Source organism: Solanum lycopersicum, chromosome 5 (genome assembly GCF_036512215.1).
Source record: "Solanum lycopersicum chromosome 5, SLM_r2.1".
NCBI lineage: Eukaryota > Viridiplantae > Streptophyta > Magnoliopsida > Solanales > Solanaceae > Solanum > Solanum lycopersicum.
The window spans coordinates 47,030,920-47,044,111 of record NC_090804.1 but is presented as its reverse complement, the minus strand read 5'-3'; the positions used below and the strand labels follow the sequence as shown (position 1 = coordinate 47,044,111).

The 13,192-nt window shown below is 34.7% G+C and overlaps 1 protein-coding gene across 1 annotated transcript; it reads left to right on the top strand.

Moving 5' to 3' along the window:
* The first annotated feature begins 1,524 nt into the window (after nucleotides 1-1,524).
* Nucleotides 1,525-11,237, top strand: LOC101248578 (YTH domain-containing protein ECT3). Its single transcript, XM_004239562.4, has 8 exons — nucleotides 1,525-1,855; nucleotides 4,468-4,505; nucleotides 4,611-4,785; nucleotides 5,882-5,958; nucleotides 6,049-6,549; nucleotides 7,667-8,191; nucleotides 8,482-8,694; nucleotides 10,302-11,237. The coding sequence occupies exons 1-8, from the start codon at nucleotides 1,801-1,803 to the stop codon at nucleotides 10,530-10,532; spliced, it is 1,815 nt and encodes a 604-aa protein (XP_004239610.2). The 5' UTR covers nucleotides 1,525-1,800; the 3' UTR covers nucleotides 10,533-11,237.
* Nucleotides 11,238-13,192: the final 1,955 nt, after the last annotated feature.

The window sequence follows — 13,192 nt, the reverse complement described above, 5'->3', positions numbered from 1 at the left end:
AAAAATTCACTTTTACAACATGACATTAAATGATTACTCAAATGTGTCGTTCCACCTTGTTTTTCAACTGTTTTATGATTTAATCTATGTTTACAATTATTACAAATAGCTTGTGTTTTATCTTCAATTTGTGTCATAAATTACCACAAAATCGATTTTTTAGCACGTAATACCTTAGGCTTAGGATGTAAGGGGGAACGGGGGGAGGATAACGAAAGGGAGCGGGACTAGGAGCGGGTCTGGGAGTACTACTAGCCGTAGTAAATTCATCATCATCATCATCAAAAGTAGGCGTATCAATATAATCATCATTATCATTATCGTTATCATCATCTTGAGGCAAATCCTCATTAAAATTACCAAACCAATGTTGTAAATGTTCATGATAAGGATCTGATCCAGAATTACTATCAATATTAAAAACAGTATCATTAACATGTGTATAATCCTCCGTATTCATTCTTACTATAGTAGATTTTTTAATTTTAGATCTAAAAGAACTATCGATTTTCGGATTATTGGAGGATGTAAAGTTAAACAAATTTTGAACATGCTCAATTGCACTTTTTTTGCCTTTTTCCTATTTGAACAACATTTTTACCAGATCCATATTCAAATATTAAATGTGAGTATATATAATATGAAAAACGTAATGCAAACAAATAATTAACCCATAAAGAAATAAATAATTATTGCAATATAAATGAGATGTAAATTATAAGTTGGAACGAATGTACCGAACGTCTACTTAAAAAAGTAGACGTTTATGACCTCCGAAAGCCGAAAGTGAAAAATAAAAAGTTGAATATTGAAGCTCCAAATCCAATTTTCAAACACCAAAATCGAAATTTCAACAATTTTAAGATATTAGAGATTAGAGAATAGAGAAGTAGAGAGTTGAGAGAATAGAAGATAATTTTGTGAATTTGTGATTGAAAAGAATGAAAGTTTAGGGGTATTTATAGGTGAAAAAAAGAGTTGAAATGTATTTTTTTATGACTTTGGGGTATTAAAAAAGTTAGGGAGGTAGGGGGGTGTAATTGGATGAAAATGGGGTAAAGAGCCGTTGGGGCCCCCCACTAGCCGTTACTCAACGGCTCTCAATGGTAACAAACAATTGAAAAAATCAAACTGGACAGGAGTGGACCAATCCGGGAGCGAAACTTACTGGAACTAGGTTTAACCGCTAAAACCCGATTTTCGTACTGTTATCTGTCCCGGACCCTGTTTCTATCGATCCCTATCGATACGAACCAGAACGAAACCGGACCGATAAGGACCAGATCAGATTCCGATAGCTACCGATTTCGCTGCCAGCCATAACCATAATATTGACTCCATCCAGATGATAATTGATAATGTGAAAGGTTATAATAATATTGGTGGTAAGCACCGAGATATCATTTTTGTAGTAATCCTTCCAAAATTAGCATTTGTTATTAAGTTTATTTATTTAAATCTATTCAATACTTTTAAAAAAAAAAACAACTACACTTAATGATAGAGTGTGAATTTAATAAGATTGTGACAATAAGTTCAAAAAATATTTTTGACCATTTTGGATTATGTAGAATAGGAAGTGATGAGAAGTGAAACGGTAAGTTGGAGGTTGTGAGAAGCAAATACCCTAACCCCCCCTTTTTTTTGGTCTAATTGTTTTTATTTCAAACCCTCCCGCGAAGCAAAATCTCCCCTTTTCTCTTTGATACTTCAATTTGAATAAGAGAATTGGGGATTTGGGGTTTTCGTATCTCACTTCTCAAAATCATCCTCGATTCCATTTTCAATTCAGTTCAATTGATGGAGGATACCAATCAGCAGAGCATCGATCCATTTACTTCTGTATCATCTTCAGGTTCGTACATTTCTTATCCCTTTACTTTTGTGTTTATGCTGTATCAACTGTGGTGGATCTATGGTTTAAACGAAGTGAGGGAGGGTATTTTTCAATGAATTTTTCGATGTAGAGAGACCTTGTTTGGGATGGAGTCTGCTTGTGCTGACCTTGTTTTATCTTGTTGATTTCAAGATTTATTTGGGTGTTATTTGATGATCAAATAGGATTAGTCCTATGCACAAAGTGCTCCCCTTTGCGTTTTTGTAATTTTTTTTTGGAATTTGTATACTGGGTCACTGAAATAGTAACTCTACTACTAAGATAAAGTTCACCCTTTGCTGTTTGTCTGATGGTATGAATGGGATCTTTATTTTTTGGTCTTGCAAGGGATTGGTTTCTCTTTCAGGATTTCCAGAAAGGATTATATGAGTTCTTTTAGGTTGTATCTTATTGACAACAACATACCCTGTGAAATCTCACAAGTGGGGTCTGGGGAGGATAGGGTGTATGCAAACCATACCCCTACGTCTGGAGAGGGTTATATCTTGTTAAGTTGGCTATAATTACAAGGACCCTTTGTTGTATCTCAAAAAATAATTTCAAGGACTTGTGTTACTGAAAAGTCAAAATTTGTATACCTTATATTCATCCATTTCCAAAGGTTCAACAGATTAGTGCCCTACATCCCTACTTATTATGGTACTAAGTGCAATATGGAATTACACAACACAAAGTTACCAAGTTAAAAATAAATAAATATGGAATTACACAACATGGCCGTAAAAAGTTATACATTTCAAGGAGCAAACTATTAGGTGAATTGAGGTTGTTAATTGTCATGGATTGCCTTAAAGATTCAAAAGTCAACCAAAATATCCAAATAGAATAATCCTAAACCGGACTTAGTTGATTTCTTCCCATTTGCCCTAGCTTTGATGGACAGAGTTACCTAATACTTGTTGCTGGTGAGAGGTGCCAAGTATTCTAGGATTAGGACCACAAAATTACCTGATATTTGTTGGTGGGATGTGGCAGGCATCCCATGTATCCTAACTACACTGCATATGGTCAACTGTGTGGAAGGAAAGGATAGCAGAACCTTTGAAGATAGGTCCGATTCCATTCAAAGTGTTAAATAAATTATATTATATCTTTTAAGTTTTGGATTAAAGAGAGAGACAAAGGTATCAGAGATTGTAGATCTTTTAGGTTCTTTATAAGTAGTTTCTCCCCCTTTTGTTCCCCTTTGAAGGTATTCAGCATATCCTCATTAGTGAGGAATACAACATTATTGGTTTAAAAAAAAAAACTATGCTCTTGGGCTGTGGATACTGGATCATCTCAAACTACACAAATAGATTTAGAGTGGTCAATAAAACCTTAGGTGAACATCCTCTTAATTTTAGCACAAGTCTAACTCACAGTCAAAGATTCAAAAAATCAACTCTGGTTGACGGGTCCGAATTTCTGAACCATGACCCCAAACAGATTTACGAGAGAGAGGATTCCAAAATGCTAATCAAAATTAAGTTTTGGTACCATTTTGCCCTCTGAATTGAAGTTCTGCTTGAAAACCCTCGGACTAAGACTTCCTCAGCTCCCCTCACATTTCCACTATAAAAGTTTACTCATGATTACATAATAAACTCAAATAAAAGGTCAGAATCATTAACTTGACGATTTGGGTTGAAAATCCGTTTTGTGCTTGCTTACTGTATTGCTCCTCTCTGTTTCTATTTTCGTATCTGCTAATGTCATTCATTAACTCATGATTACATAATAAACTCAAATAAAAAGTCAGAATAATTAACTTGACGATCTGGGTTGAAAATCTCTTTTGTGTTTGCTTACTGTATTGCTCCTCTCTGTTTCTTTTTTATATCTTCTAATGTCATTCAGGGTTTAATTCCATATATTTTGGGTATGGACCACTGAGTTTTGAACTTAGCTAATTCTCTCTTCTTCTATTTTAATTTTTTTTGCTTTCTCATAGTCAAACAACTATTATGGCCAATTTAAGTATTTGGGATATTACAAGTTATTACTTCTACTGTAAACCCTCGTTTATACAAATTGAACACCTTGAGATCTTAAATTCTTAATTACTGTTGTTGGGATTCATTTTTATGCTTAAACAATTTTGAAAATATATTAAGGAAAAGACCGTCTTTTTCAAGTTTTCTTGAGAGTGGAGCATCATTTCCAATTATGCGATCCAAATTTTTAGCAATAGTTCCAAATCTTTCCACAAAGCACAGGCGTTTGAGGTCTTACTCTCTTATTGTAGCCTTTGGGAGAGAGAATCCTGCTAACCCATTGCCTTGCACAGCAGAGTCTCTGCATTTATCATTTGTCCTTGTGAAATCCATTCTTCATCTTTGTTGTTTTGCTTATCAAGTAAATGAATAAAGCTACCAAACCATCTACACACGAATTGGACAGTTGGGTTGTTTAAGACCTACCGTGAGTGCGCGTGTCAAAAAATATTCCTGTGAGTGAAATGAAGTTAGATTTAGCAGGGTTCTCTCATGCAATGTTTCACACCTTTAATAAAGTATCTACATGTTATTGAGTTATTACTGCAACGTTTTTGTTTTGACAAATAACTGGCTTGTTTGATGTGGGTATAGGTGAAAGAGTTGAGGAGCCGCATAATGTTGCAGAACAGGTATACTGCTAATAGTCCTCAGTGTTATTATAGTTTATCTTTTGTATATTTTTACCAGCATAAATTACATATTCAGTTAGTACTTTTGTTTTTATCCATTATCAGCCTATTTCACCCAAAGATGAAAGGATTGGTTCTGCAAATGCTTCTCCAGATGGAGCATTCCCTGGGGCTTCAAGAAATGTGCAAGATCATCCTGTTACCTCTGAAGCTGGAGCTATACCCACCTTTTATCCACTCAATTCCTATTCTCCTCAGGACCCAGGTCTTTACTATGGAGGTTAGTTCCTGTGGTTAATGTTAAGTTGATGTTGCAGTTCACCCAATTTCACATGAATACAGCAAGATGCCGAAGAATTCACTCTTTATCATCCCTTACTACTCCCCAATTCCCATCAAGTGTTGTCTTATTTCCCAAGCCACTGCTCAATCCTCCTTTTCTGATTGATTGAAAGTAGCAAGGAAAGACAATGAGCTTTTAGTAGATCATTTCTCCCTCTTTTACAAGTGGTCCTTGTGTGTCATTGTAGTACATCATCTGATATTCTGACATACCAAAAGGTTGTTACTTCTAAATTAGCTCAATGCTTTTGGGATGCTAGTTTAATGCATGCAAATATGCTTTTGTGAAATCTTAACAAGTTTCCCTTGTCTTCATTGTTTATGTTCAATTTCTGATAGACTTGATCTTTTATGGTTGACAAGCGCCCTCTCTCTCTCTCTCTCTCTCTCTCCTTCTCCCTCTCTCTCCCTCTCTCTCTCTCTCACTCTCACTCACTCTCTCTCTCTCTCTGTCACTCTCTCTCTCTCTCTCTCTCTGTCACTCTCTCTCTCTCTCTCTCTCTCTCTCACTCACTCTCACTCTCACTCTCACTCTCTCACTCTCAATTTGTTCCACTAAAATCTCAATTCAATGTGATTGGATAAATGTAAATGTAACCTCTTTTCTTGGTTGCATTTTCTTGATGTTACTACGTCTGACCATCTCTTTCTTTACCAGATCCCTAGTTTTGAGCTTTATTTGATTGTGAAGGCAATGGAAATAAAAGTTATACAATACTTGAAGTTTTGATTAATGGTTGATTGTGATTTGTTAGTAAAAGACAATTTTTACTCACTAGATTGTACCTCTGCCAATGGATTCACCATCTTTTTTGTACTTCTTGACCTTAATTCTAGGATTTTGTTTGTTAAATGCCGTCCCCCTCCTATTGGTTTTATGGGGGCAGTACACAAAAATTTACAGTACTTGGAAGTTTTAAATAATGGTTGACATTGATTGTGATTCGTGAAGTGAAAGACTAAGATTTACTCACTAGAAGGTACTTTTGCCAATGAATTCACCATCTGTAACCTTTATTTGCCTTCTGGCTCAGGTTACGACAATGGCACTGGAAGTTGGGTTGAACAATCAAATGATGGGAACGTGAACAACTTGCATGTCGCTCCACCAGTAAGTTTTGATTCCAGTTTTTTTGTGTGGTAGCATTTATATTCCATACAGTGGGTTATTGAATATTAATTTCTCCTTGACCATTTGCAGGGAATGTTCAATGAAAATCCACTCTTTTTCCCTCCTGGTTATGGCTTTGATCCACAGATGGCATTTGGACAGTTCTCCCCCATTGCTAGTCCTCTTTCTCCTTTTATGATAGATGGTCAGCTATACTCACACCAGATTCCAGTTTCTCCACCTTATTATGCACCACCTGTTTCCCCTGGCTTGCCCCATGTTACATCAGCTCTTCCAGCTTCACAGCCTGATCTGGTGGCACCAGGAAGCACTGGCCATGAAATTGATGGCACACATTTTGGGCCAGGATCAGGTTACTACATACCTGTTGGGCCGTTTGGTGGAGGTGAGCTTTCAGGAAGCAGCAACATGGGTTTCTACAATTACCAAGGTGAAGTTGGATCTGGTCAATCTTTACCTAATCTAGCAAACCCCGTGGACTCTGGAAGATACATCTCTCAAATGACATCTGCGAGACTATATCCACCACCAGTTGGTATACTTGGATCGTATGAGCAAAATGCCATGCAGGTTTGTTGTCATTTTTCTTTTCACTGGTAAATTGAGTGGAAGAGAGGCAATGAATTGGCAAATATCTATTACTTATTCTAATGATAATTGTTTTATCAACTCAAATATCATTTTCATAATATGATTAAATACTACTGCATGCACCAAAAGTTATACTACCCTACTAACTAGCCAACCCAGTTTTTAGTGCATAGCATAGTAAGAGATTTATGTTGTACTTATTTCGATTTAAGCTTGTTCATTAGTGGAGAAGTTTTAACTTATCCGAAAAATTTTAGGGTAAGCACCACTTCAGGCATTAAAGATAGCATTTAAAGCTCTTATCAATTATGACTTATCTGGCTTTACATATTTCATTCCATCTTTAACTTTTCACCTTACCTCATGCTAACAGAAACAACTACAATATGGTTTAGCAATGTAGCCTGGACTCATCCTGACGAATTATTCGTGCCACAATCACTAAGGCTTCATAGGTGTTCTGCTAAGTCATTAAGTAGCTAATTTAAAGTTTTTATTCACAAAATTCAAAGCCTTTATTTTCAGTAGCTTTAGTATTGGATATTGGCATAAGTCCAGTCCGAATGCTTTTCGAATGTTTCCACCATTTGTAGTATTAAATACGATATTGTCTTATGTATCTCGGCAGTATCCTGTTTGGTAGTGTCTGATAAGATAGCGTTAGGATTAAGGGGTATGTATGGCAATTCTATTTTTAGCAATTCTATTCGCTCCCACCTTTAAATGATTCTACTCTAATAATGTTAACCACAATGATAGGGTTTGAAATGATAGCCATATGTTCGTATGTGCCTTCTTACTCTTACTCAACAGAATAATGAACATGAGTGCATATTATAACTGCAAAATCTTGATGATGTTCATTATGCACTCGATTCACTACCTTGAAAATGAGATTTAGTTGATGATATATTATTTCTCCCAACTTCATTACTGAGATGCACCATCCCAGAAAAGCTACTGGCTTTTGTCATCTGAAATAAAAAATTATCTACAGGGTTATCTTAGGACCTGCCTTTTGTGTCTCTTTGAGTTGTTTATCGTCAGTAGCTCCTGTTGTTATGAATGACTTACCTACCTATCTGATCTTAACTAGGCTTCACATCAAGGTCTTGGATTTACTCCGGGCTCCTTATCCAGGAAGTACTCCCAACACAGTCTTTATCCTAGTGCGAACTATGGTAGTGGGTCCAGTTCTTTGTGGGAACCTGGTCACAGAAATTGGCTGACTCCAGACAGAGGTGGAAGACGTGAAAGGGATCGGCATTCTGTCAACATTTCCACTGAATCACTTGGTATGGCAAGTGAACGAAACCGAGGACCAAGGGCATTAAAGCCAAAGAGCAAGGCTTCCATTGAGGATAGCTCGTCTTCTGTTATTTGTAGAGAAGTTGAGTTAACTTCTATTTTGCAGCCTGGCCAGTACAATCGGCCTGAATTTGTCACTGATTATGAGCATGCTAAATTCTTTGTCATCAAGTCTTTCAGTGAAGATAATGTTCACAAAAGTATCAAGTATGGCGTCTGGGCTAGCACTCCTCAGGGAAATAGAAAGCTTGATGCTGCTTATGCTGAAGCAAAAGAGATGAATGCTAATTGTCCGGTTTTTCTCTTTTTTTCGGTATGTTCCTTCAATACTTATATTGCCTTGTTAGTTTAAAGAATGCAGTACTCTCCTGGGAAATTGTTTATATAAGTTGACAACATTTGTCATTATTCTTGGAGGACACCCAAATATAATATCTATCTTTTTCTTTTCTTTTTTTACTTCTGATTTTTCTATTGCATAGCCTGGGTGTCATTATCGTTGGAAAATTTGTAAAGACCACTGTCTGCTAAAAAATATTGATTCACTTTTATATGATAGACATGCTCAACTTTTCAGCTTTTATTTTTTGGATACAATTCTAGGTCAATGCTAGTGGACAATTTTGTGGGGTTGCTGAGATGGTTGGACCTATTGATTTTGAGAACAGCGCGGAGTACTGGCAGCAGGACCGATGGAGTGGGAAATTTCCTGTTAAATGGCATGTCATTAAGGATGTTCCTAACAGTCAGTTTCGTCACATACTTCTGGAACATAATGACAACAAGCCAGTGACTCACAGCCGGGATTCCCAAGAGGTACATGTCTTCTACTGTACTCCTTGTGATCTTCTACTGATGTTCTTTCTTATCTAATGTCTAAGACCATCTCCAACCCACCTATATTTTACTCTCCATTCTCTATATTTGTAGAGTAAAATAGAGAATGGGCACTCCAATCCACCTCTAAATCACCCTCTATTCTCCATTTATAGAGAGGTGAATAGTAGTTCTCCAAATTTGGACAACTACTATTCACACTCTCTATTTCACTTTTTCATTATTATATTATTATTTCTATTATTTTTTAATTAACATATTATTTTATATAGAATTTCATTAATTAAATATCTAATATTCATAATTCTTTTTTAAATGTAATATAATATTTTAATTTTTTCTTAATATATGCTACTTTAGTTTAAAATTAATAGTATTTTAATTTTTTTTTCTAATTTTCAAAAAATTAAAATGGCAAAGATGAAAAAATTAATTTAATAATACAATACATGATATGATAATTTAAATGCAAGACAACAATACAATACATAACATAACAATTTAAATACAAGACAACAATACAACACATAACATAATAATTTAAAGACAAGATAAAATACAATACATAACATAATAATTAATTGATCACCATAGTAATTTTGTAATCTGGTTGGTCGTTTCCAGATCTAGCACTATTCGGAAAAAAATTAGGATATGATTTCGAAAATTGTTGCGATTGTGGTTGTGATTGTTGATTTCTTTTTTCGAGTATTCGTTGTTCTTCTCGTTGCATGTAATCAAGAACATTTGGATAACTAATAGTTTCTGAATGCACCAATTCGAGATGTCGTAGAGGCTCCAACTCCAACTATAGAAGTGGTGGTAGATGAAAATCTCCGGTTTGAACAATTTTTAGCTAGGCATAAAAAAATTAAGGACAAAAATGCTCATTTTTATCTCCGTAATACATTATAGAGCATTTATGGGAGCAACATAATGATTTTGAAAATTGAGTGCTTCTGTAATTGTATGTCACTTTTATTTGAATTTGCCCCCCTAATTTATATATTAATATTTTCTTGCAATTTATTTTATTTAAAAATTTAATATAAAAATATAATTTTATATCACGTTAAACATTATATAAGGTAATTATTTGGGAAAAAAGTAATAAAGAATTTATATTATGAAATAAGAAAATAAGAATGAAATAGAAATAATAATATAATATTGAAGAGAAAAAGAAAGATTCCTTTTTAGAGAGTAAAATAGAGAATTGAGTTGGATTTGGTTGTCTGAAAAATAGAGAACTCTATATTTGGAGGGTAAAATAGATAATTCGGTTGGAGATGCCCTAAGACTTATCACCCAACTCTCAATGTGTATCACCTATTTGAGCTGCAAGTTCTATACATAATGCTTATCTCGAGTGTAGCTAGTCCAAATCTTTTGCCTTTATCATCACACAAATTATTTCAGGATAGTTTACATTTATTGAATGATGACTGCTAGAAATTTCTCTCCTCTTTTCTGTATGCTAATATTCAAGATCTTGCCAATTAGCAATCTTTACTCTTGCTCGGCTTATGTGTCTGATAGCTTGTTAGCAGTTGCTTCACATTGTTTTGTCATTCTGATCGTTTCAGGTTAAATTGCCTGAGGGATTAGAAATGTTGAAAATTTTCAAGAACTATGAAACGGATACCTCTCTCTTGGATGATTTCACCTATTATGATGAGAGGGAGAAGTCCTTGCTTGAAAAGAAGAGTAAGCAGCGTCCTCTTCCACCTGGTAGTGCTGCAGCTGACACAATAAGTCAACTAGCCGATAGTCTTGCTGGCACACTTAACTTGGAAGGCAACAAGAAGTTGCCTTGATAGAGTTTGTAGTGCACTACATTAAGCCAGTAGCAGATTCCAGAGGCAGGTTTATTGCAGTCATTCAATGTTTATTTGTTTGGGCAACCAACTGGGTCATATAGTTAAGAAGTTGCCTTGGATAGAGTTTGTAGTGCGCTAGCAGATTTCAGAAGCAGGATTTTCTGCAGTTATTCAATGTTTACTTGATTGAGCAACCAACTGGCTCATATAGATAAGGAGATTGCTAACGCCTAACAGCGTTTTGGGAGGTGGCCTTTCATCACCTTCGGATCAGAAAACTTTCTCTTTCCTTCATTTGTCATTTGTTCAATTAGTTGTTATTTGCGGTTCTTGGGCAAGGAGAGAGCAGCCAGTAGTGTTAGTGCTTAACTGTTTTCCCATTATCACTTCGTTGTTTCTATAAAGTAGGTGATGGCAAGCAATACAAGAAGCCATCCGACATTTGGAAATTTGTGGATCTCTCCAGGCTGATGTCATATTGTACTCTAGCTCTTGTTAGTTTCAGGCGGTACCCAGGGCTGCTTTGTTATTGCTGTAGAATTGCCAAAATGGGTGATAATTGGCAGGATGCTGCAACATGTTTACAGAAATCAAACAAGTTTTATATTGAGCCTGTATTTCATGATCAACTCAAATAATGTCTGGCTTTGATAGTCAGATTATTTCTTTTATGGAGTCAGGTATCAATGTTTGTCTGTTGCACTATGGAGTCCGGTATCATTGTTTTCTCTGTTGCATTAGATTCGTTACCCATATCTTTTATGTGGTATACCTTCTTTTGTTTTTCCTTTCTGGGTCAACATAATCGTTGCCTGAAGGGATTTGCGTTATTCCAAATAAAAACTCTCTTACTTAGCATACGATTGTTGGATGGCTTTATTTGGTGGACTGTAAACTCAAACTAGAAATGAACAATGAAGCCCCATGGCAAGTTGGACCAACTAGAATAGATTAAGGAACTTATGGAGAAATGAATCTCATAGACCTGCTGATCATACAAGTACGTCCCACCCATCTACAATCAAAATGTCAGTCTTGCTCCCCGATAATTAAAAACAAATTCCAGTCGTACAATATATATGAATTGATTTCAATAATTATACCCTCAAGTGATGCTTCTTCATGATGTCGAGAATCTTTGAATCAGTGGGGATTGAAAGCTGCCTGCACAGCGGTCATACCTGTTAACATTTATCACAGAAAAGGAACAACTTTGTGGGTGTATGGTCGATGTTGGATCATTTCCTCCCTGCTTGTTATGATTAGGAGATAGAAAGACAACATTTTTCTTTATATAGCATGTGAATCCTGACGCATAATAATAATAATAATAATAATAATAATAATAATAATAATAATAATAATATGGAAAAGGGTCTAAAATAGTCTCAAAATATTGGAAATGGTACAAAATTACCCTCCATCCACCTATTGGCTCCAAAATGCCCTTCTCATCTACCTATTGACTCCAAAATACCATTGTCATCTACCTTTGAGTTCAAAATTGACCACTTATTTAACTATTTTAAAATTAAACTATTTAAATATTTTTTAAAATACTTGGCGCTCAACTATTAGTTATAATTTAATTTATTAATATAATTTATAAACCAACCCACTACCGACTCATTATTAACTAAACTCCACCGAATTAATAAACTATTGGTTCAAAAACTCTCATTGGAAGTAGCTTTCTTGTTGTTGCATTAGTAATATGATGTGTTTATTATTTTGGTGGGATTTAATTAGTAATGGGTGGGTAGTGGATTGATCTATAAATAATAATAATAAGTTAATTTATAACAAATAGTTGAGCGTAACGTATTTAAAAAAATATTTAAATAGTTTAAATTTAAAACCGTTAAATAAGTGGTCAATTTTGAACCCAAAGATGGATAACAAGGGTATTTTGGAGCGAATAGGTTGGTGGGGAGGGTATTTTGGAGCCAATAGGTGAATGAAGACTAATTTTGTACCATTTTCAATACTTCGATAGAATTTTAGGCCCTTTTCCGATAATAATATACAAGTGACAAGTTTTCTGTTAAAACTTGTGCTAACAAAAGAAATTAAACATCACTCATTTTTTTTTAGAATTATTAATACAGTAATTGATGCCTCCCATCAACTTTCTATTGGACAGCGCATCTCTAAAGTGAAATTCTACATGGCTTCATTCCCAAATTTATCGAATACAACTTTTGGAGCAGCGCTCTGGGTTCAAACTCACGCCTCGTGTTTTTTTTTTCTACTTCTAATTCACCATTAAACTATCACTAATTACTTTTCTTTCCTAGTTTTTGTTTAATATTAAGGGCCCATTTTTAAAAGAGTAATGTTCATATATAGCAAACATAAAAATTATATTTGTGTATTATAACTATAATTTTAATTGCGCTTCATAGCAAAATAAATATGTATATTTCACTATACATATACAAAAAAAACCACTTGTATAATTTACCATGCATATACAAAAAAAGCAGTTGTATAATTCGTTATATATATACAAAAGAAAGCAGTTGTATATAAAATATCAATTGTATAATTTGTTAATGTATAAAACGAAAAAGGGAGAAAGACAAAAAAATTGGGCAGAAAAATATCTGTATTGTAATAATATAAGTATATAGGACGAAGATATATGTATTTGCATG